At 49.5% G+C, this 26,025-nt stretch overlaps 2 protein-coding genes across 5 annotated transcripts in view; one reads left to right on the forward strand and one right to left on the reverse strand.

Annotated features, from left to right (window-relative positions):
* HMBOX1 (homeobox containing 1) overlaps nt 1-7,099 on the reverse strand; it is a 77,959-nt gene extending 70,860 nt beyond the window's left edge. Inside the window, exon 1 of one of the 4 annotated variants that reach the window (XM_077291735.1) lies at nt 6,913-7,099. The gene's annotated coding sequence lies outside the window, so the exon portion shown is untranslated. Of the gene's footprint in view, nt 1-6,859 lie in introns of all 4 variants that reach the window. The other 3 variants (XM_077291733.1, XM_077291736.1, XM_077291734.1) reach the window with 3 other exon arrangements.
* A 156-nt stretch (nt 7,100-7,255) lies between these two features.
* On the forward strand, nt 7,256-21,876 carry INTS9 (integrator complex subunit 9). Its single transcript, XM_077291732.1, has 17 exons — nt 7,256-7,395; nt 7,778-7,905; nt 11,265-11,325; nt 11,446-11,508; nt 12,597-12,736; nt 13,787-13,873; nt 14,850-14,970; nt 15,312-15,446; nt 15,535-15,646; nt 15,953-16,133; nt 17,719-17,779; nt 17,871-18,042; nt 18,142-18,266; nt 18,557-18,724; nt 18,800-18,898; nt 19,010-19,150; nt 20,857-21,876. The coding sequence occupies exons 1-17, from the start codon at nt 7,387-7,389 to the stop codon at nt 21,031-21,033; spliced, it is 1,980 nt and encodes a 659-aa protein (XP_077147847.1). The 5' UTR covers nt 7,256-7,386; the 3' UTR covers nt 21,034-21,876.
* The last annotated feature ends 4,149 nt before the right edge of the window (nt 21,877-26,025 follow it).

Raw genomic sequence — 26,025 nt, forward strand, 5'->3', positions numbered from 1 at the left:
ACATACCCTAAAGTGGTTTTACCCCTCTGAGTAAGTGATGGCACGTTGGTCGGATAGGTTGTCACTGGCCCACATACAACACTTCAGAAACCCTTAGGATAAGTCACCACTTACGTTTTCGGGTGTTAGGGGAACACGCACATCCAGCGCAGCGCTGTATACCCACAGATCCCTGCATCCAATCTATGCTCCGGCCGGAGTCTTCCAGATTAACTCTCCCAGCAGAGGCCGCGCTGATTACACCGGCAGAGGCGAGGAGGCGACCACACATTAATGCATTGCCTGTAACTCTCACTTCTTCTAGGCTCTGGGGACCAATTTTCACAGCGCCTGCTGGTAGAGGTTAAAATCTAACAAACGCCCCCCATGTCTTATTCCTGCAGCACCTGTCGGCATAAGGCAGATTGCTGATCTTTATCGAGGCTGAAATCAAGTAATATTTAACCCACAGCGAGAGCTGCGAACACCACGTCTGATGGTGAAGACCCGAATCCTGAGCTCACCGGACACACAGGAGATAACACCATCCGATGTGCTGATCAATGTCCTCCATGCTAGAAAACATTTACACAAAGGAAAAAGACCGGATCAGAACCAACTACCAACATGGATCTGATTCACTGCAGCAGGATAAAGGTGTGGGGTCTTCACAGAAAAGGGACAACATGGGATTGACGAGACCACATTAATATGAAAGCAATTTATAGAGTTACATCCAGCATTATACTCCAGAGCTGCACTCACTGTTCTGCTGGTGCAGTCACTGTGTACATACATTACTGATCCTGAGTTACATCTTGTATTATACCCCAGAGCTGCACTCACTATTCTGCTGGTGCACTCACTGTGTACATACATTACATTACTGATCCTGAGTTACATCCTGTATTATACCCCAGAGCTGCACTCACTATTCTGCTGGTGCCGTCACTGTGTACATACATTACATTACTGATCCTGAGTTACCTCCTGTATTATACCCCAGAGCTGCACTCACTATTTTGCTGGTGCAGTCACTGTGTACATACATTACATTACTGATCCTGAGTTACATCCCGCATTATACTCCAGAGCTGCACTCACTATTCTGCTGGTGCAGTCACTGTGTACATACATTACATTACTGATCCTGAGTTACATCCTGTATTATACCCCAGAGCTGCACTCACTATTCTGCTGGTGCAGTCACTGTGTACATACATTACATTACTGATCCTGAGTTACCTCCTGTATTATACCCCAGAGCTGCACTCACTATTTTGCTGGTGCAGTCACTGTGTACATACATTACATTACTGATCCTGAGTTACATCCTGTATTATACTCCAGAGCTGCACTCACTATTCTGCTGGTGCAGTCACTGTGTACATACATTACATTACTGATCCTGAGTTACATCCTGTATTACACCCCAGAGCTGCACTCACTATTCTGCTGGTGCAGTCACTGCGTACATACATTACTGATCCTGAGTTACATCCTGTATTATACTCCAGAGCTGAACTTCCATTTCTTCTGGGTTTTCCCAGGGACATGTTTTGCTATGATACAGTGACTGCTTGTATAAAATCCCAAGTGCACGGATGAGGGGTTAATACTAGATCTGTAGGGGTCATTAGAGGTGAGTAGCGGTAACTGTCTGCACCATCTTGGTGCACAATATGCAGTCACATGGCAGCCGCCTAGTGGCTATAAGGCCCCGCTGTAACGCTGAGCATCAATGCAAAGTGGAGGAGGCAACCGAATGTGAAACTCAGGAGTGGGGCAGGGAGCAGCTTCACAGCAGTAAGGGAGGACAGGTGAAAACCAAGGTTCCCATTGGACATAACCCAAGCTGAGGGGCCCAGTGCGTCTCACGGTGAGGGGCCGCTCCCTAGGTCCGTGTTATCAGCCTAATCTGTATCCAGCAAGTGTTTGGCATCACAGGTGAGAAAAAAAAACCAGGAGGAGGGGAGATAAGGACTCATTCACACATACCTGCTGTACCTGTGTCTTTTAGGATTGGACATGTACTCATTATGATCTATGCTGCTGTACGCCTCCGTTTCTTTCCAGCAGCAGGGATGAAATAGGGCCAATACAAGACTATGGATCTGTGAAAATCACGTACAGCACGCGGATGGCATCCATGCACTGTCCGTGATTAATATTGCAAAATATACGAGAAGCTTCGTCATTTATTTATTCGTTAGTGAAAAACACTTATAACACTGGTGGTAAAAACAGACAAACTGATGACACTTGTACCGTTTTCCACAGATGTCTGAATGAGGCTCAAGATATAGGCTATGTGCACACGGTGCCGATTTGCCTGCGGATCCGTAGCAGATTGGCCGCTGCAGATTCGCAGCAGTTTTCCATCAGGTATACAGTACCATGTAAACCTATGGAAAACCAAATCCGCAGTGCCCATGGTGAGGAAAATACAGCACGGAAACGCTGCGTTGTATTTTCCGCAGCATGTCAATTCACACGAATCCACAACGTGGGCACATAGCCATAGGGCTCGATTCATCACTGGCTTTGGGTTTTGTTTTTTGTTTGTTTTTTTTTTTAAGTCAAGTTTCTTGTTTTGTCTTGTATTCATTGACTTTTTTTGCGCCGGATCATGAATTGTGCACAAAATCAAAGATTCTCTATAACTTGTTTTACGCCTTTTTAATAAGAAAAAGTGGCGAAAAACGTTGCAAAATGTCAAGCACACGTAAAATCATTAAGTGGAATACTGGAGTAAATTTTCCCCTTAAAAAAAAAACGAACAACTTTTTATAAAATCGCAATTGATAAATCGGCCGGAAATATCTGGAAAATAAAAATCTCACCCACATTGGCGAAAAAAAACAAAAAACACAAGTTACCGTAATATAATTTGGTGCAATTCAAACATAGGTGAAAAAACAAAAATGGAAAAAAGTAAATTCATAAATACAACAACAATATTGCCCATAGTATTATATACAATCTGCAGGTTATCTTCTGGGATCACATTTGTGGAGTGAGGAAATTAATAATTTTATTTCTATAGCGCCAACATATTCCGCAGCACTTTACAATTCAGAAAGGACAAGTAAAGACAAATTATAAACACCCGGGCACGGGGTGCAGCGTGAATCTCGGCATTAGTAGAAATAATTTACAGTAAAACAGGTATAAAGTGAAAGACTGGACCGATACAATTATATACATATGTAGTAGAACTGAGCATGACAAGTGAATGGATGGAAGTGAGAATATTCACTACGAATAAACGATAAAAAGATCCGTTGGGTTTTTTCAAGGACGTAACATCACTGGGATTCTTAAGATGAATGAATGTAGCAGAGTCGAGTGTGTCATCAGCTGATATCAGATTGTGTGCCTGCTGGTAAATCTGAAAGGGGGAGAGCTTAAGGCTATGTTCACACGTTGCGCTTTTTTTTTTTTAATGCGAATTTTCAGCTGCGTTTTACGGTACCAGCAAAGTCTGTGTGACTTCAGAAATATCTTGCACACAGCTTGTATTTTTTGTCATCAGTGTCACTTTCAGTGGTTTTTTCTTCATTTTTTACCCATTGAAAATAGTGTGGTGAAAAAAAATTTTGAAAATCCATACCCCCAAAAAAATGCAGGCTTCAGGATTTGCAGCATTTTTTTGTGAATAAACCTGATTAAATATAATATTTTTTTTGCACTAAACTTTATTAGTATAAGAGGGAAATGTAGCATGACAAAAACGCAAGAAAAAAACAACAAAAAACTGCTTTTTTGTGCAGCTTCTTTCTTGCCAAGAGAGCAGATTTTGTTGCAGAAAGAAAAAAGTGCTGAAAAAACGCCTAGTGTGAACAAACCATAAGAGCTAGTCTCGGCTCTGTTACTTTGTGATGTATGAAAAAACAAATCCACACGCTGCATAGATATACCGTACATAAGGATATGTTCACATGTTGTATTTTTGCTGCAGGCAAAACTTGCTCAAAGAAGCTGCATATTTTGCTGATTTTTTGCTGTGTTTTTGTAGTCTCTTACGCATGCTGATAAAGTTTAGTGCCCCCCAAAAAAACATGATTCAAATTCCTTAAAGTTTATTTTTTTTGTTTTTTTTGCTGCGTTTTTGCACTTAATCGTTGCTTGCTATGGGTGAAAAACCGCTGGAAGTGACATGCTGCAGTTTTTAAAAAAGCAGCAGTTTTCCAACTCAGGAAAAAAAGAAAAAAAATATATATATATGTGCATGAGATTTCTGAAATCTCATAGCCTTTGCTGGTAATGTAAAACGCAGCTTAAAATTTGCATTAAAAATGCAGCAAAAACGCAATGGATGGACATAGCCTAATAACTTCATGACAAGGAATGTTCTGCACTTTCAGATATTGCCAATGTCAACAAAGGACAGTGACAGATACAATGTAACATTAGTGAGAGATACAATGTAATATGTCTTAGTGACAGATAAAGTAACATTTAATGTTTATAAATATCCCAGAAATAAACAAGCAGGGACCCACAAATGGTCCAAACCCCAGGAAACATGTGCTGTATTAACCCTGTGTATGCTGTACAGAAACTATATGCCCACAGAATGCACTACCCAGGAGTGGACCAGTCCTACTCACCGGGGCACAAAGGAAACACTGCCTGAAATGGAAGGACGCTAATTTTCCTTTCTGACTACATCATGTAAGCAGAAAGTAGCATATCAGAAAATAGTCATAATATATGTATGAAAGGAAACCACAGGTAACACACATCGGTAAGTTGTGTCTGATCAGCTCTGCTACATCTGTAAAAAAGCTCATGCCCATAAGATACGGCAGAGCCGGTCACACAATATTATAAGCCTGTGCACCAACACTGCCAGTGCCAATATACCACCCGCTGGTACTGAGCTGACTGCCACATATTCATCCTAGACATAAAAGCTCTGTACACATTGTGTACAGATGGGCAGTCACACCTCACGGCACTGGCCACGGCCCTCCATTTACCTACAGTAGCACTGGCTTGAGAAAAGCCAGAAAGTGGCACAAACCAGGGCAAACGGCAGTTTCTTCTGCCGTGAGTGAAATGCTGCGGCAGGTAGATGACATTAATCACCGTAAGGTTAGTCCCCGGATATGGCTGCACATCAGCAGTAACAGCTATACGCCCCAGTGATGCTACAGACACAGATCCGTCCCCAGATCCCCCGCACCACCAATAACACAGCCCCCATAACTATACAGTGTCATATGGAGGAATATACCCCCAGCTGGGGATCAGCCTAAGGATGCAGAAGGCAAAGGAGCCACAACACGGCGTTACGCCCATACACTCCCCCACAACACGGCGTTATGCCTATATACCCCTCACAACACAGCGTTACGCCTATATACCCCCCACAACACAGCGTTACGCCTATATACCCTTCACAACATGGCGTTACGCCCATAAACTTCCCCACATAACACAGCGTTACACCTATATACCCCCCACAACACAGCGTTACGCCCATAACCCCCCCACAACATGGCGTTACGTCGTATACCCCTCACAACACGGCGTTACGCCTATATACCCCCCACAACACAGCGTTACGCCCATACACCCCCCCACAACACAGCGTTAAGCCGTATACCCCCAACACAGCGTTACGCCTATATACCCCTCACAACACAGCGTTACGCCTATACACCCCCCACAACACAGCGTTACGCCTATACACCCCCCACAACACAGCGTTACACCTATATACCCCTCACAACACAGCGTTACGCCTATACACCCCCCACAACACAGCGTTACGCCTATACACCCCCCTCAACACAGCGTTACACCTATACACCCCCCAGAACACAGTGTTACGCCTATATACCCAACACAGCGTTACGCCCATATACCCAACACAGCGTTACGCCCATACACCCCCCCAACACAGCAGTACGCCCATACACTCGCCCACAACACGGCGTTACGCCGTATACCCCCCACAACACAGCGTTACGCCGTATACCCCAACAACACAGCGTTACGCCCATATACCCCTCACAAAACAGCGTTACGTTGTATACCCCCACAACACAGCATTACGCCCATACACCCCCCCAACACAGCGTTACGCCTATATACCCTTCACAACATGGCGTTACGCCCATTCACTTCCCCACATAACACAGCGTTACACCTATATACCCCCCACAACACAGCATTACGCCTATATACCCCTCACAACACAGCGTTACACCATACACCTCCCACAATAGTGTATACTATATACTGTGCAACACAGAATACATCATACAATCCAGTACACACATCCCATATCCTTCCTGTTATATACATCAGTAACACTTATAACTATACATATAACTATACACAGCGGTGATCAGCCATGTAATAGACCCCAAGGTGTCCGGCAATGTCATACACTAAGTAATGATGGAGCTCATATCCATCATGTACCCAGCAGCGACACAGCGTCCTGGGCACATACAGCAGGGACTGAGTGTACACGGGACCGTCATCAGGGGGGAGAGCGATGTACAGAAAATATATATACACATAATCTAAGAATAGGCTGATATACTATATATACACTGAACTGATACTGACAAATACATATATTCACATATAAAGCAACAAGGAATAAATGGACCTATAACAAATAGACACAGAGATCTAGGTGTACAATGTATACAGGCAGTGATACAATATACACAGATAGAATGACGGGATGTATCTGTACACACAGCACAGTATATATATATATTACACATACTATACACAGAGCACACTGTACTGACAGGATACAACACTGCACCGAGCAGCAGTAATATTATATATATATATATATATATATATATATATATATATATATATATATATATATATATTATATACATACACGTGCGTTTGTGTCTCGAACGCACAGCGGCTCCGTATTCCCGGCGGGCTCACCTGTGCAGTCCCCGGGCTCGGCTCCCCGGCAGGCCGTACTCTCTCCCGGCGAGGTGGTAACGGTGACGCCGCCCGCCCTCGGTGCCCAGCTCGCCCCCGGCGTCTCCCCCGCCGCTCACATCCCAGCCTGACTCGTCTTTGTCTGTCTCCCAACCGCCATGTTGACACTCAAGCACCGCGCAGCTCCTCAGCCGAACGGCCGCGGCGGGGACTCTGGGAGTTGTAGTTCCCGACACCGCTGGCTTCTCCCCGGGGAGCTTGAAGGGGAGCTCATGGAGCGGACTACGTCTCCCACAATGCTCAGCGAGACAGACATAACAACCCCGCCCCTTTGTGATAGACTGGAGAAGACAGCAGAGAGAGGCGGGGAGGGGGAGCTCGTCTGGAGCGGCGGCTACGTCACAGTGACGTCACGGCAGAGCGGAGGACTACACCTCCCAGCAGGCTGTGCGCGGCCAGGAAGGAGCCTCCACAATGAAGCTGGTGAGGAGCTCGTGTAATAGCCGAGCAGTGTGAGCGGTATATACAGTGTGAGCGGTATATACAGTGTGAGCTGCCTGAGGTGGGGACTCTGTGTGCGCCATAGCCCAGTCCGGCCTGCTCTGCATGCTGACACTTGTGGTTCCCCACACCTGTTAGATGCTTACACACTGTGGCTGATGTGTCCCCGCTGAGCTGCGCAGCTCTCCTGCACACTGTATGGCAATGGATGCGACTGTAACAACACCTCAGCTGTTTAGGGCTTCTACACCCAGATACTTAGTTTAACCCCTTGTGTACTGGTGTGCAGGTGATGGAGGGGTTAATAATGCAGAGGTGACTGAATGTCTGTGTGGACTACTACTCCCTCCATCTTCTCTTCCAGTACTGCTTGTCCGGACACCCCACCCTGCCCTGCAACGTGCTGAAGTTCAAGGCTACGACCATCATGCTGGACTGCGGCCTGGACATGACGTCGGCCCTCAGCTTCCTGCCCCTGCCGCTGGTGCACAGGTACGTCCGGGGGCCGCCCCCCACCGGGAGCACAGGTACGTCCGGGGGCAGCGTCCGGCCCCTCACAGCACCCCACCGGGAGCACAGGTACGTCCGGCCCCCCACCGGGAGCACAGGTACATCCGGGGGCAGCGTCCGGCCCCTCACAGCACCCCACCGGGAGCACAGGTACGTCCAGCCCCCCACCGGGAGCACAGGTACGTCCGGGGGCAGCGTCCGGCCCCTCAGCCCCCACCGGGAGCACAGGTACGTCCGGGGGCAGCGTCTGGCCCCTCACAGCACCCCACCGGGAGCACAGGTACGTCCGGGGGCAGCGTCTGGCCCCTCACAGCACCCCACCGGGAGCACAGGTACGTCCGGCCCCCCACCGGGAGCACAGGTACATCCGGGGGACAGCCCCCCCCCCACCGGGAGCACAGGTACGTCCGGGGGACAGCCCCCCCCACCGGGAGCACAGGTACGTCCGGGGGGCAGCGTCCGACCCCTCACAGCCCCCGCCGGGAGCTTCATGGCCGAGCAGCTGCATGCAGCCGTACACCACCAAGCACAATGCCGAGCGCCAGAGGGAGTGGTGTAAAGCCCTCAGCTTCCTGCTGCTGGTGCACAGGTGCATCCGGGGGGCAGCGTCCGGCCCCTCACAGCCCCCACCGGGAGCACAGGTACGTCCGGGGGGCAGCCCCCCACCGGGAGCACAGGTACGTCCGGGGGCAGCGTCCGGCCCCTCACAGCACCCCACCGGGAGCACAGGTACGTCCGGCCCCCCACCGGGAGCACAGGTACGTCCGGGGGCAGCGTCCGGCCCCTCACAGCACCCCACCGGGAGCACAGGTACGTCCAGCCCCCTACCGGGAGCACAGGTACGTCCGGGGGCAGCGTCCGGCCCCTCACAGCCCCCACCGGGAGCACAGGTACGTCCGGGGGCAGCGTCTGGCCCCTCACAGCACCCCACCGGGAGCACAGGTACGTCCGGCCCCCCACCGGGAGCACAGGTACATCCGGGGGACAGCCCCCCCCCACCGGGAGCACAGGTACGTCCGGGGGACAGCCCCCCCCACCGGGAGCACAGGTACGTCCGGGGGGCAGCGTCCGACCCCTCACAGCCCCCGCCGGGAGCTTCATGGCCGAGCAGCTGCATGCAGCCGTACACCACCAAGCACAATGCCAAGCGCCAGAGGGAGTGGTGTAAAGCCCTCAGCTTCCTGCTGCTGGTGCACAGGTGCATCCGGGGGGCAGCGTCCGGCCCCTCACAGCCCCCACCGGGAGCACAGGTACATCCGGGGGGCAGCGTCCGACCCCCCCCGCCGGGAGCACAGGTACATCCAGGGGGCAGCATCCGACCCCTCACAGCCCCCCACCGGGAGCACAGGTACATCCGGGGGGTCAGCGTCCTACCCCTCACAGCGCCCACCAGGAGCACAGGTACATCCGGGGGGCAGCGTCCGGCCCCTCACAGCCCCCGCCAGGAGCTTCATGGCCGAGCAGCTGCATGCAGCCGTACACCACCAAGCACAATGCCGAGCGCCGGATGGAGTGGTGTAAAGCCCTCAGCTTCCTGCCGCTTGTGCAGTACGTCTGGGGGGGCAGCGTCCGGCCCCTCACAGACCCCCGCCGGGAGCTTCATGGCCGAGAAGCTGCATGCAGCCGTACATCACCAAGCACAATGCCGAGCGCCGGATGGAGTGGTGTAAAGCTGGAGGAGATATGTTCTGTGCAGGGACGGACCGCACTTCTCTATCTGCGTCTGATGGAGGGGTCTGGTGACTCCAGGAGGACGTTCCCCCCCTGTCTGCATTGCGCCCCCCTGTGGAGGAGGTTGATGTAGTAAGATTTGCAGGATCTCTGCATTACCAGTGTTCTGGGAAAGCTGGGTGGCAGTCAGTACAGCTGCCGTTTTAACTACCGATTGGGACAATCCTAGAACTTTCCTGGAGTCCCGAGCGCCAAATCTGTGTAACGACCGGAGTCTTTGTCTTACTAGACATATTTCATGTTCAGGAATCTGGAAAAGCTGGGTGACAATATAGCTTTCATTATAGGTACAATGACATTTTACTAGAGTCCTGAGTGGAGTCTTGGAAAGCTGGGTGATGACTAACGTTGCCCATAAAGCTTTCAGCGTCACTGGAGAACAAAGCTGAGTGACAACCAGTATGGCTGCCACAGGGATGATAATCCACCTTTCCTGGTGTCCTGATTGTCATATATGCCTAATAATATAAATATCTGTTCAGGATTCTCGGAAAGCTGGATGACTAATAATACCCATGCCCCTATAGATAACATTATAACATTATACCACTTTCCTTGAGTCCTGAGTGGCAAATCTGTTTAGTGACCTGATTTTTTTTTTATGCTGATATTCCTAATTGGGTCCTGGAAAAGCTGGGTGATGACTAGCCTTGCTAAAAAGAAATGTACCCAAATGGAGAAGCTCCCAATGTGTCTGCTTTCCTGGAGTCCTGAATGGCAAATCTGCCTAGTGAGAGTTGTCTCTGTGATACCAGACAGATTGACTGTTCAGGATCCTGGGAAAGCTGGATGACTGCCATTAAGTCCCTCCTACAGATCATTGCACAGCTTTTTTTTCCAATCCTAAATTGAAAATTTGTCGGCTGTGAGTAGTTGCATCTCTGTCTTGCTAGACGGTTGATGTGCAGGAGTCTGGGAAAGCTGGGTGACAGCAAGAAATATGGCTGCCATTAGAGCTTCCTTAGTGGTTATCACACAGCTCTGTGGGAAATCCAGCAAGACACCTTTTCCGTATATGTCTCTGTGCGGCACCTGTCAGCTGCGGACGTTTTTGGTGTCGCCGTCCCTTTAAGAAGCTGTATCTGAGCTCTTATATAGGAGCCGTGCGGCCGCTCATCAATCACACCGTCATCCTGACTGTAAATCACACGTCTGCCAGAGAGACTGACTCTCCCGGAGACAGGACGTTATTACAGGTGACGGCTTTAATATAATATTATGGCGCCAATTAACCCTTTAACCCTGCGAATGTAAGGGGAGCTTAAAGGGATAGATGCCATTTCCCAGGTATGTGAGTGACGGGCTCCAGAAATTAATGTTCTTGTATCGTTTAATATTTTAAATGTTTTTTCATTTTTTTATTTTTTTTTACTCCAGTTACATCCGAAGCTGCACCCAGAATTCCTGTTTTCTGACAACAGTGCATTGTGGGAGCTTTAAATCTCAGGTTATGGCTGAGCTTGGTCTGACCGGTGAGCCGCGTCCACAGGCGGTGCAGCTTTGGATGTGACTGGAGGAGAGCATGACCCGGAATCTGTTATTTAACCCCTTGAAATGTTATGATGGATTAAAGTGAAATGAATTATGGGTATTTTTTTTTTTTTCGGCAGCACTCGTCTATCCAAAATGCCCGGCTGGGTCTCAAAGGATGGGAACGCCCAATTAGAGAAGGTAAAGTAGTGTCTGGGGAAAAAATTAAAATGTGCGCGGTCCTCTCCTGAAGTGCTCTGTGCTTGCTGTTCACGTTCTCTGTGAGTTGTGGGGGTGTCATGGTGTGTTCTGTCTCCACAGGAGGTGAAGGAGTGCTCGGGACGCGTATTTGTAGACTCGGTGCCCGAATTCTGTCTCCCAGAAGTAAGTGTGTAATAAGCCTTTATATTACAGCTCCCCTCCCCCGACGCGCGTTTCCCCCCGATGCTTGCACCAGCCGTATCTAATAAGAGTTGTGACATGGCGATGCGCTGATACACTGTAACGCCCTGTACGCCTGCATCAGTTGGGCTTATTCAGGGCAGGTGGAGGTAAACAAGAGTGCGTTCCGTATACCGACAGCAAGCGGAGGTGCTGAAAATGGTCGATAATGGAACTATAATTGCACGGTCAGAAGTGAATAGGAAATGTCTCTAGGTGCAGTGTTGCAACCTAATACTTCTCACAGCTGAGGGTCTGTTACTGCTGCGTCGTGTCCAGACAATCCTCTGTGACCTCTCCTGGCCTGAGTGATGCTTTGTTACAATGTATCACCTCCGGGGTGCAGGATTCCTCGGCCGGATACAATTGTAGCAATTTTTATTTTCTTTGAGAAGGATCAGGGGTTGTAGGATCTGTGACTCGGCGCCATCTGCCACTCCCTGGGTCAGTTACGCTCCCTCTGTGTGTGTCGTGGGCCGCCCTGTGTGTGTCGCGGGCCGCCCCGCGTGTGTCGGGGGCCGCCCCGCGTGTGTCGCGGGCCGCCCCGCGTGTGTCGGGGGCCGCCCCGCGTGTGTCGCGGGCCGCCCCGCGTGTGTCGCGGGCCGCCCCGCGTGTGTCGCGGGCCGCCCCGCGTGTGTCGCGGGCCGCCCCGCGTGTGTCGCGGGCCGCCCCGCGTGTGTCGCGGGCCGCCCCGCGTGTGTCGCGGGCCGCCCCGCGTGTGTCGCGGGCCGCCCCGCGTGTGTCGCGGGCCGCCCCGCGTGTGTCGCGGGCCGCCCCGCGTGTGTCGCGGGCCGCCCTGTGTATCCTGCCCTGGTCATGTATTATAGCCATATGGTGCTGCAGTAATTAACAACCCCCCACACCCCCCATACCAATGGCACATGTCGGATGACCTTGTGTATTGGGCAGCGGTGGTATCTGTATTACGGATGTCCTCCCGTCTGGGTGGGGTGGCGCTGCCATCGGCTGCCGCTGGGAGAGACGCCGGGCCCTGCAGACTCGGTGTTTAATATTCTGCTCTTTGCTTTCAGACGCAGCTCATAGATCTGTCTACTGTAGATGTGATCCTAATCTCTAACTATCACTGTATGATGGCCCTGCCATACATCACCGAGCACACCGGATTCACTGGCACCGTGTACGCCACCGAGCCCACAGTGCAGATCGGCAGGTAAAATACCGCAGCATGGCCGGTGGGGGGATTCAGCTGACAGAACCTGATAAAAGTTGGGGGTACAACTGAGGATATACGGGGTCCCTGTTCATGACCCATTTGATGGTGGACCTGTGGGCATCTCCTGGGCAGATCCTGGACCTGTGGGCACCTGCTGGGTAGGTCCCGGTCCCGTGGGCATCTCCTGGGCAGATCCTGGACCTGTGGGCATCTCCTGGGCAGATCCTGGACCTGTGGGCATCTCCTGGGCAGATCCTGGACTTGTGGGCATATCCTGGGCAGATCCTGGACCTGTGGGCACCTGCTGGGTAGGTCCCGGTCCTGCGGGCATCTCTTGGGCAGATCCTGAACCTGTGGGCATCTCCTGGGCAGATCCTGAACCTGTGGGCACCTGCTGGGTAGGTCCCGGTCCCGCGGGCATCTCCTGGGCAGATCCTGGACCTGTGGGCATCTCTTGGGAAGATCCTGGACCTGTGGGAATCTCCTGGGAAGATCCTGGACCTGTGGGAATCTCTTGGGCAGATCCTGGACCTATGGGCACCTGCTGGGTAGGTCCCGGTCCCGCGGGCATCTCTTGGGCAGGCCCCGGTCTCATGCACACTCATATCTAATGCAGCATCCCAGTTCGCTCACATTACGGGGCCCGATCTTACACAGGCTCCCATAGACCCCTGAACCCTGGAGCAAAGGTCACCTCCACATTAGGCAATACCTAATTACAGCAGGAGCGTCCCTTTAATTCCTTACAGTAGCGTCATTTTTTTTATTTTTGTTTATTGTCCCGCCTTCCAGAGCGATAACTTTTCTATATTTCCATTCAGGACTTGCAGCTTTTTTTCCCCCTTTTTTTTTTTTTATTTAATACCTTTTTAAACCCGATCCAGTGGTCATTGAGGGTCTACCGGTCGCCCCCTGTAAGGATTTTATCTGAGAATAAACACTTTATTAACTTCCCCTGTAAAAATGGTGGGAAACGTGTGTGACGTCGTCAGGGCTGCATTCACAGTCAGGTTCATGGCTGACGGCTCCTCTCCCTGCTCTCTCCAGGTTACTGATGGAAGAACTGGTGAATTTCATAGAGCGGGTCCCGAAGGCGCAGTCTGCCACCGTGTGGAAGCACAAGGACAGCCAGAGGTAGGGGGTGCGAGGAAGGTTAAAACTTAACCCCTTAATATTGTCTGGTGCTCAGTGATTTTCTTATTTATTTTTTTTACTTTTCTTTTCTTTTACATCATCTTTCTTTTTCCTTGTCCTTTTTTTTACCCTTTTATCTTTTTATTCTTTTTTTCTATTGTCTTTTTTCTTTTGCTTTTACAGTCTTTTTTTTTCTTCTTTCATCTTTTTTTTTTTACCCTTTTTTATTGTTTTGTTTTCTTTTTTGTATTTTTGTATCCTTTTTTTTTTCTATAATTTTCTTCTTTTTCATTGTGTTTCTTTTTCTCCTTTTATTTCTTGTTTTTCACCGTCATCTTTTTTCATTATTTTTACGCGGGCTTTTTATTATGAAGATAAAAATATTTTTTAGCGCTGTATAGTATTAATGTGTAATTTTATGTATTTTTTTTTTGTGTGAATAGAAATAATAAAATAAGATATTTTAACTAGTGAATTTATTTGTTTTATACAATACATATTTTCTTTTTATTTATTTTTTTTGATCGGCGGATTTCTAGTAGTTCCTTTTATTTATTTTTTTATGAAGAAAATAATCATTTATAATATACATGACTTGGTATTTATATTATCTTTATTCTTATGCCTCTGACCCCTTTCCATCCTGGCCATTTTTTTTTTTTTAATTAACTAATTTTTTTTGTAATTTTTTAAAATTTTATTTCTGTTGATATGGCAGCATTGTGTATTTTTTTTTTTTTTTGTTTGGTTTTTATTTGTTGATTATTATTTTCCCCCCCGGGATGAGTTGTAGTTTTGTATGACACTTTATCATATAATGTTCTGAGAAACGGGAAAAATCTATTGAAGGATTTTACAGTCTCTGCCTGGATGGCTGATAACAGGGAACAATAGATTGCGTGGACCAGCACAAGAAATAAAGAGCTGATCCGTTATCCCTTTTAATGGCGCCTCCTTCTTCCCCCTGCCTCCGTAGGCAGCTGCCGGCCCCTCTGAAGGACGCTGTCGAGGTGTTCACTTGGCGGAAGTGCTACACAATGCAGGAGGTGAACGCGGCACTCAGCAAGATCCAGCTGGTGGGGTATTCCCAGAAAATAGTGAGTACTGGTAGCTTCCTTGTACTTTTTATCCCACGCAGGATTTCACTCGTCAGAGCTGCAGTTTGTGCTCCAGAGCTGCACTCCATTCCTTCCTTCTCCACTGTCTTTTTGCATCATCTTCACGTCTTGCGCATTGTAAGGGATGAAAAAGACTTTACCAAGAAAGAAAAATCTTTAACTATATAAAATAATGGCGACTTTATAGGAAGAAATGCGTTTAACCCTTTCCAGACAGAGGGAGACGTCTCTGCCCCTGGCACTTACCATAATCTGCAGTGTAACTGCGCCCTCTTGTGGCGATACGCAGTAATGCGCTGCCATTGATTTTTTTTTTGCAGGAACTTTTCGGGGCCGTGCAGGTGACGCCGCTCAGTTCCGGTTACGCTCTCGGCAGCTCCAATTGGATCATTCAGTCCCATTACGAAAAAGTCTCTTACGTGTCGGGGTCTTCGCTTTTAACTACCCACCCGCAGGTGAGCTCTACAGATAGTGGGTAGGAGGCGGTGGGGTCTGCGCTTAGTTGTTTTTTTAATCATGATTTTTTTTTTTAATGAATTGTAGCCAATGGATCAGACTTCCCTTAAGAACAGCGACGTCCTCATCCTCACCGGCCTCACCCAGATTCCCACTGCCAATCCGGATGGGATGGTGGGCGAGTTCTGCAGTAATCTGGGTGAGCGGTCGCCCCTTCTAGGCTTCTTGTCCTTGCTCGTTTTTTTTGTCCGGCATGATTTACACTGCCACTCTGATCTATTAGGACACAACTATAGTCAGTAACGCCTCCATGTTTGGCGATCTAAGTTAGTCTGATACATCTCTTATCTCATCAGAGAATGGCGCACAGGTTTCATACATTGCAGCGAACCCTCAGCTGTGAGCAGCTTTTGCTGCAAGGATCCTAAATTGATCCTAAAATGGTTTAGAATGAAAACCCTCAGTATGTAATCCGGCGTGTGCCGCTGTCTCTGCCTCTCCGCAGCGATGACGATACGTAATGGTGGGAACGTGCTGGTGCCGTGTTACCCCTCCGGCGTCATCTACGACCTCCTGGAGTGTCTGTATCAGTACATCGACTCTGCCGGACTCTCCAGCGTCCCCTTCTACTTCATCTCTCCCGTGGCCAACAGCTCCCTGGAGTTCTCCCAGATCTTCGCCGAGTGGTACGTGGTGGGAGAACGCTCAGCGATGGCAAGTCTGTGCAGGAAGAGGGTGGGCAGAGACTTAAAGGAAGGGTTTATGGTGTCTTGGCCCCGCCCCTGAGGAAGCGATCCAGACTCTAGGGCACTGCTATGGGCACGGTCAAGGGTGCTGAACGCTGTCAGGACGTAGATGAGACCAGAGCGGTACCTAAATAAACGTAGATCTCCAGACCTCAGATATTGCACCGAACGTGGTGCAGCTGGAGGTCCACGACTCTCTGCTACAGCCCCTATAGTTACACTACAGGGGGCACGTGACACTAAAAGAAGGGTTTAGCCTGTTGCTGTCTTTCCCTGTACAGCAGCCCTCGCCTCATGGGGGGATAAAGAACTTTTCTTCATTTTATCACCCCTCCTGTTACTAATAATTCTGCCCCGTACAGCCTACACTGACCTCCATAGAATGTTACTGGAGCTTTTCTTCATGTTATCACCCATCTTGCCAATCACAGTATACTGTCCTCTTTTTTCCCCATTACAGCCTTTGATGACCCTATGGGGTGATACAGGAACTTTTCTTCTTGTTATCACTCCCTCCTACCAATCACAGCCTGTTACTATTAATTCCGCCCTCTTCAGACTCTGATTACCCTATAGAATGTTAGAGGAACTTTTCATGTTATCACCCCTCACCAATCACAGCCTGTTACTAGTATCCAGTGTCCCCATAGAATGTTACAAGAGCTTTTCTTTATGATATCACCCCTCCTGTTAATAATAACTGCCCTGTACAGCCTCCACTGACCTTCATAGAATGTTATAGTAGCTTTTCATCATGTTATCACCCATCTTGCCAATCACAGTATACTGTTCTCTTTTCCCGGGTACAGCCTTTGGTGACCCTGTGGGGTGATACAGGAACTTTTCTTCTTGTTATCACTCCCTCCTACCAATCACAGCCTGTTACTAATAATTCTGCCCTGTACAGCCTCCACTGACCTCCATAGAATGTTATAGTAGCTTTTCTTCATGTTATCACCCATCTTGCCAATCACAGAATGTTACTGTCATCTTTCGTCCCAGTACAGCCTCCGGTGACCCTATGGGATGATGCAGGAACTTCTCTTCATGGCATCACCCCTTTTACCAATCGCAGCCTGTCACTATTATCCACTGACCCCATGGGGTGATACAGGAACTTTTCTTCATGTCATCACCCTTTTTACCAATAAAAGGCAATACATTGTCTTCGATTATCATGTTGTTTAGATAGAGATAGATATATTTTACTTTGTTTTTTTTGCATGAGTGCCCCCAATTATGTTGGGTGGGATTTTTTTTAATATATAGGGATGTAATAATAAATTTGTAGTATATGATGCAGGTCCTTAAATTGTCTTGAGACCCCCTGGCAACAAAAGGGTTAATGCCAAAGTTATCTGCCTCGTCCAAGGGTTGAATAAAACTGTCCCCGGCGGCCAGTCTGCCGCCTTTGCGGACTCGATGGTCGCCCAGGCCAGGACGTCTCTGTCTTTTGCAGTACACCACCACAGCCACTAGGTGGCGGCAGATACCCGTAAGTTGAGATGTTTTTTTCCCACCCCAGGCTGTGTCACAACAAGCAGACGAAGGTCTATCTCCCGGAGCCCCCGTTCCCCCACGCCGAGGTAAGACCACCATCTCCAAAAGGCTATAGAAAATATGAACTCGTGCATCTGTACTAACGCGTTTCTGCTCTCGTTTTTTTTTTTTTTCCAGTTGATCCAGACCAATAAGCTGAAGCATTACCCGAGCATCCACGGCGACTTCAGCAACGACTTCAAGCAGCCGTGCGTGGTCTTCACGGGTCACCCCACCCTGCGCTTCGGAGACGTGGTTCATTTCATGGAGCTGTGGGGGAAATCCAGCCTGAACACCATCATTTTCACTGGTATGGAAGGTCCCGCAGCTCGTTCTAGGTCTCCGCCACCGGGTGGCGCCGACATCTTTTGCTCCTTTTGCAATCTGCTCTGTTTGCTCTTTTTCGCAGAGCCGGACTTCTCTTACTTGGACGCCTTGGCTCCGTACCAGCCGCTCGCCATGAAGTGCGTCTACTGCCCCATCGACACGCGGCTCAATTTCATCCAGGTGTCAAAACTTCTCAAAGAAGTCCAGGTGAGGCTGGTGGCTAGTGAGTGGGTGGAGCGTGTGCCCCATTCATACAGGGGCCTTGGGGACCCCCCTACTCATGATCTCCAGGGGTCCCTGAGACCTATCGTCTGTCCTAGTTTTGAGTTTGGGACGACCCCTTCTAAGGTGGAAGGTCCCAGTAGGGCACTAGGTAGATGTCAATGAGGGAGTGGTGCGCCGAGCATCAGTGCACACATTTCACCTGCCCTGATACATTGTAACTATCAGCACCGGAGGTTCTGACTGCAGCCGCCTTCCCTCCGGTCTCCCTGCAGCCCCAGCACGTCGTGTGCCCCGAGCAGTACACCCAACCTCCGGCCTCGCAGTCCCACCGCTCCGACCTCATGATCGACTGTCTGCCGCCTCCTATGTCCTACCGCCGGGCGGAGGTGCTGACCTTACCGTTCAGGAGGCGCTACGAGAAGATAGAGCTCATGCCCGAGGTGAGATACGTGGACTAACTGGAGGGTCTAAAAGTCTGACTTCTGGGACTAATGACCTGTTGTTCCCTGGTGTAGCTGGCGGAGGCGCTGGTGCCCACCGAGATTAAACCCGGAGTTTCCCTCGCAACAGTGTCGGCCGTCCTGTATACAAAAGACAACAAACATGTCCTACAGGTGAGCGGCCGTCCGTCTGTGGGGGGAAGGTGGTGGCAGTCACTGTTATGGGGGATCTGTGGATGACGCCCCGTGATGGGGGATCTGTGACTATCCTGCTTCTATCCTCAGCCACCACCTAAGCCTGCGCCACCGGCCCAGTCTAACAAGAAACGGAAGCGAGCAACGGAGGAGAGTCCAGAGACTCAGCTCTACAAACCACTACTGAGCGGCTCCATCCCCGTGGAACAGTTTGTACAAACTCTGGAGAAGGTGAAACATTCCCCTCTGCCATGTATAACAGACAGAACAATTAACTAATCCTTATACAAGTGCCAATCTTTTAATTAGTGGGTCTCACTACATCCAGATTTATACAGTCACCACTAGAGGGAGCTCACTACATATAGATTTATACAGTCATCACTAGAGGGAGCCCCCTACATATAGATTTATACAGCCACCACTAGAGGGAGCCCACTACATCCAGATTTATACAGTCACCACTAGGGGGAGCTCACTGCATACAGATTTATACAGCCACCACTAGGGGGAGCTCACTACATATAGATTTATACAGTCACCACTAGAGGGAGCCCACTACATACATATTTATACAGCCATCACTAGAGGGAGCTCACTACATATAGATTTATACATCCACCACTAGGGGAAGCTCACTACATACAGATTTATACAGCCACCACTAGGGGGAGCCCACTACATACATATTTATACAGTCACCACTAGAGGGAGCCCACTACATACAGATTTATACAGTCACCACTAGAGGGAGCCCACTACATCCAGATTTATACAGTCACCACTAGAGGGAGCCCACTACATCCAGATTTATACAGTCACCACTAGAGGGAGCCCACTACATACAGATTTATACAGTCACCACTAGAGGGAGCTCACTCCATACAGATTTATACAGTCACCACTAGAGAGAGCTCCCTGCATACAGATTTATACAGTCACCACTAGAGGGAGCTCACTACATACAGATTTATACAGCCACCACTAGAGAGAGCTCACTACATAACTACATACAGATTTATACAGTCACCACTAGAGGGAGCTCCCTACATACAGATTTATACAATCACCACTAGAAGGAGCTCACTACATACAGATTTATGCAGCCACCACTAGGGGGAGCTCACTACATACAGATTTATACAGCCACCACTAGAGAGAGCTCACTACATACAGATTTATACAGTCACCACTAGAGGGAGCCCACTACATACAGATTTATACAGTCACCACTAGAGGGAGCTCACTCCATACAGATTTATACAGTCACCACTAGAGAGAGCTCACTACATACAGATTTATACAGTCACCCTCACCACTAGAGAGAGCTCACTGCATACAGATTTATACAGCCACCACTAGAGGGAGCTCACTACATACAGATTTATACAGCCACCACTAGAGAGAGCTCACTACATACAGATTTATACAGTCACCACTAGAGGGAGCTCACTCCATATAGATTTATACAGTTATCACTAGGAGGAGCTCCCTACATATAGATTTATACAGTTATCACTAGGAGCAGCTGCCTACATACAGATTTATACAGTCACCACTAGAGGGAGCTCACTCCATATAGATTTATACAGCCACCACTAGGGGGAGCTCAGTACATACAGAATTATACAGATACTATTTGGGGGAAATCAACATTAGGGTGCAGTATCACATGTGATGGGATGAGATTCAGTGCCATAGGAAAGAGTATCACACATAAGAGGATTAGATACATCATTTTGGCTTGGATAACTCATCAACCAGTATCGGACATGATTAGCCTAATTACACCAATTCAATTGATGGGTTTGGGTACACCGTTTCGCCTTGTTTATGTCGTTCGGTACATGTTAGTGGTTTCTGAGCCGGTGTAGCCTCGCACTGGTTTTTCGTCTGTTGTGGTCCCAGTTATCTGATTCTTTCTTCCTCTCGCTCAGCACGGTTTCTCCGACGTGAAGATTGAAGACACCAGCAAAGGCCACATCGTGCACCTCCAGGAGGCCGACACGCTCATCCAGTTCGAGGATGATTCCACACACATAATCTGTGAACACGACGAGCGGCTGAGGGTCCGACTCCGGGACCTGGTCCTGAAATTCCTGCAGAAGTTCTAGACGACGTCTCCAGCCGAGCACAAGCTGGAGCGGCCGCAGTGCCTGTGGTGGCCAGCAGAGGGCGCCGTGTGACCACACTAGAACCAGCAGATGGCGGGATCGGCCTGTAGTGATACTAGGGCAGCGGTCCGCTCCGCGCTCATGTACAGCACATGGAGAATATTTTTTTACTCAGGTTATATACATTTTTTAATATAAAATAATATTCTTTATTAAAGGATTTTTTTTTTTAAAGGGGAACAGAACACAAGGCTGGTTGTACGATGGGTGCCTCAATAAGTGACCCATGACTAAGACTCTAGAAAAATGACTTTTGGAGCGTCCCTTTTAAGTGTGGGTTCCCACTTGGTGTGGATTTATGTGCAGAAAATCTGCAGTATACCATAGATGAGATTGCAGCTAATCAGTGAACGCATTTACACTCGGGGTCATAGCAGGGCGGCTTTTTTCCTAAAATAGCGCCACCTTTATCCACAGGTTATGTGCGGTACTGCAGCTCTGTCTTACAGGAACAGACCTGACCTGCAATAACAGACGTGATACAATGGACAGGAACCGCGCACAAGAGCGGCGCTCCCCACCCGACGCAAAGTGGTTGCAGCCCGACCACCCCTTTAATTCCAGCACCTCTTTAGCAGCCGGAGCTCTGGGCACTGCAGAATCTGCTGCTCTTACTGTGGGTGGAGGAGAATGACTTTATCTGGTCTGTACTCCAGTCACATCCAAAGCTGCTGCTTTGCTCTTGGACAGACACAGCTGAGTTATGGGGGATTCTGACCCTGTAAAGTGACGGCGTAAACGGTCGCTTATGATCAGTGCGGGTCTGAACTTATATAGTACCACAGGTCATGAGAATGAGGGGGTACAGCGGGATGACGGCAGCTCAGGAGGAGGGGGTACAGAGATGACGGAAGCGCAGGATGAGGGGGTACAGCGGGATGATGGAAGCGCAGGAGGAGGGGGTACAGCGGGATGACGGAAGCGCAGGAGGAGGGGGTACAGCGGGATGACGGAAGCGCAGGATGAGGGGGTACAGCGGGATGTCAGAAGCGCAGGAGGAGGGGGTACAGCGGGATGACGGAAGCTCAGGTGGAGGAGGATACAGCGGGATGATGGAAGCTCGGGAGAAGGGTACAGCGGGAGGAGGGAGTACAGCACGATGCTGGAAGCTCGGGAAGAGGGGGTACAGCGGGATGACGGAAGCTCGGGAGGGGGTACAGCGGGATGACAAGCTCTGGAGGAGGGGGTACAGTGAGATGACGGCAGCTCAGGAGGAGGGGGTACAGCGGGATGACGGCAGCTCGGGAGGAGGGGGTACAACAGGGATGACGGCAGCTCCGGAGGAGGGGGTACAGAGATGACGGAAGCTCAGGAGGAGGGGGTACAGTGGGATGTCGGAAGCGCAGGAGGGGGTACAGCGGGATGACGGAAGCGCAGGAGGGGGTACAGCGGGATGACGGAAGCTCAGGTAGAGGAGGATACAGCGGGATGACGGAAGCTCGGGAGGAGGGGGTACAGCGGGATGACGGAAGCTCGGGAGGAGGGGGAACAGCGGGATGACGGAAGCTCGGGAGGAGGGGGTACAGCGGGATGACGGCAGCTCGGGAGGAGGGGGAACAGCGGGATGACGGAAGCTCGGGAGGAGGGGGTACAGCGGGATGATGGAAGCTCGGGAGGGGGTACAGCGGGATGATGGAAGCTCGGGAGGAGGGGGTACAGCGAGATGACGGCAGCTCGGGAGGAGGGGGTACAGCGGGATGACGGCAGCTCGGGAGGAGGGGGAACAGCGGGATGACGGCAGCTTAGGAGGGGGTACAGCGGGATGACGGCAGCTAAGGAAGAGGAGGAACAGCGGGATAACGGAAGCTTGGGAGGAGGGGGTACAGTGGGATGACGGCAGCTCAGGAGGAGGGGGTACAGCGGGATGACGGCAGATCAGGAAGAGGGTACTGCGGGATGACGGCAGCTTAGGAGGGGTTGCAGCGGGATGACGGCAGCTCAGGAAGAGGGTACAGCGGGATGACGGCAGCGCAGGGAGAGGGTACAGCGGGATGACGGCAGCTTAGGAGGGGGTACAGCGGGATGACGGCAGCTTAGGAGGAGGGGGTACAGCAGGATAATGGCCGCTTAGGAGGGGGTACAGTGGGATGACGGCAGCTTAGGAGTGGTTGCAGCGGGAGGATGGCAGCTCAGGAAGAGAGTACAGCGGGATGACGGCCGGCAGGAGGGGGTACAGAGCGGTGATGGTAATTTTTGAGTAGGGGGGGTACAGCGGGATGACGGCCGGCAGAAGGTTTGCGCAGTCACTGACCAGCAATGTTCCCAAGGTCCTGCACTTCTTTTTTTCTCCCTTCCATTATCAGGACCAGTGGGGGTCTTAAGGGTCAGACCCTTTTGATCACATCCTAATGATGCCGTGCCTTGGGCTGGAATTCCCCTTCAACTTGCTGTAAATGTCCGGTCCGAGGGCAGCGAGGAGAGGTCGTCCTGCAGCAGAAAAGCAAATTGCAATCACAGGAGCTGTGGACGCAGCTTTGGCTGTGACTAGAGTAAGACCAGATGAATCTCAGTAAAGCAGCAGTTACAGACGGCCATTACCCCAGACACGAGCAGCAGGCCGGTCAGGCGCACAATTACCGGAATTACCGGCGACATCGCCATTACGCCGCCGCCTGGTGGCGGTAATCTTCACATATCTGCGGGTACCTGGCATGTGGATAAACGCTCGGCTTCCAGAGAAGGCGCCCCCCGGAGGCCGACAACAGTCATTCTCCCCCGTCGTCGTGTAGCTGCTGGAGGAAAGTGAAGACTTCAGGACATCGGATCCGATTATCATTTTTTTTTTCTAGTTTTTGGTGTTTTTTAACCTGTTTTTGATTTGCGACACGTTCTTGTAATTTGCGCCTCCTTTGAAGTCTTTATATGCAGTTTTAGCGTAAATGTTCTCCAGTCCTTTTTTGAGGAATTTTTTATATCTGCTTTTTTTTTTTCTTTTTGCGCTAAAAGGTTGGAGTCAAACATGTAGAGCTTTTATTTGACCCAAATTTCACCATCCGCATGCGCCATTTTGAACATCAATAATGGAGACAGAAAAAGAAAAGTGACAAAGAAAATTGCTGCTGAGAAATCCGGCTCCTGAGCTTCACTTCTCCTGTGTGCGACGACTCTGCTTGCTCACAGTGAATTACAACATCCATTGTTTGGAATCCCAGATACTAAAATTCTGACTCTCACAGCTGAGGGTTTGTTACTAATGGCCGCAGACTAGATAGTCGTCTGCAAAGTGAGCACATCTTCAAGCTTCTGTGCATTGATACATTGTGACAATCAGTAGTGTGGGTGGGGGGATAGATTCACTGTATGGACCTTATGCTCTGGGCTCAGTCATGGGGGACAGATAAGGGTCTTCCTTAAACTGTTCCCACAAAGCTGAAGCTACAATTGTTCACGATCTCTTGTGTTGAAGTTTACGATTTCCATCACTGGAGCTAAAGGGCCCAATTCTGACCCCTGATAACAGCCCAATTCCGACCCCTGATAACAGCCCATAGCATTATCCCTATCCTCTGTACAGGGGGCACAATGCAGTCAGGGGGTAATGTTCTCCTGGAATCAACAGACTCCGATAAAGAAGTGCAATCCATCACTGCACAGAACACGTCTCCTCTAGAATCCAGTGGTGGCGGCTTTACACCACTCCATCCTACGCTCGGTATTGTGCTTGGTGATGTACGGCTGCATGCATCTGCTCGGCCATGACGCTCCCAGCGGGTGGCGCAGTGTTTGAGCTGATGAGGAGGTTTGGACTCTGCTGTTATGGGGTCAACAAAGCGGTGGTGACTTTTCTGCCTTTAATACATTGCGACATGTCTCTACAGCTGTGACAAAACCCCAATTATACCCGACCAGAACTATAGATTATTGCGGCATGCTGGAGGTCGTACTTCCACCACCGTTTGCTCACAAAGAATCTTATTTATAAGGATAAAACAAAGGTAAAAAAGTTTCCTGTTTGATGAAGTTTCTGGGGCTCCTAAATTCGCCTTTTTCTACTTTTCTTTCCCGCAGGAGTCGCTGGCAATTTTCTCTGCTGCGGAGTTTTTACTGCGGATATAAAATCAATGGAGGGAGACAATTAAACATTCAGACGCTTTCCCACCTATTAAACCACCGATCGGCTTTTCTTTTTTTTTTGTTTGCAAATGTATCAGGCCGATATCTTCGCCGCCAATTACTGGAGCGCCTTTATTGCCGTCTACGGACTGGTTCATGTTCACGTCCTGAAACAAAACACTACAGGCAGAGCCTTAAAGGGCCAGTACACCTTATAGTGTCAGGCTGTAATATGTTGCTATATAGAGGCACCGATCGCCACAAGGTATCATGAATTTAATTATACCTTAAAGGGGTTGTCATGCTCCATAAAATAAAAAAAAAGCTGCTGTTGACAGATCTGTTAAAGGGGACACCCGGTCTCAAGGATAACTTAGGGGACCCCCCCTTGATTAGTTGTTTGCACTTTAAATTGAATGGACTTTTTTTTTATTATGAAATAACTTTTCATTGAGGTTTATTTGACCGATACAAATCCCCTGCATAAACTTTATACAGTCAAATGTGAACATGTTGACTACCGGCAGCCACCACTAGAGGGAGCTAATGCATTGCCGAGCTCAATGTATAACAGATTGCAGTGAGCTCCCTCTAGTGGTAACAGCTGGTAGTTAGGTTTTAACTTTAGGTCTATGAAGGGGATTTGGCATTTTACAATTGGAAAAAACGGAGCTGTAGAAGATTAATCAGCTTGTCTTTATCCCACTAGTAAGATGACCCAGCAGCTTGCTAGGTGGACACTATATAAAGAGGCATCTTGCAGCAGATGCCTTCATAATATATCAGCACTTATGATTCCAATGGCTTTGGGATTCTTCTATTGTTTCTTTAAATGCAAAATTATGCAATTTTTTAAAAGTGCATTAAAAACTCACCAGC

This window comes from Ranitomeya variabilis, chromosome 2 (assembly GCF_051348905.1).
Source record: "Ranitomeya variabilis isolate aRanVar5 chromosome 2, aRanVar5.hap1, whole genome shotgun sequence".
Classification (NCBI taxonomy): Eukaryota; Metazoa; Chordata; class Amphibia; order Anura; family Dendrobatidae; genus Ranitomeya; species Ranitomeya variabilis.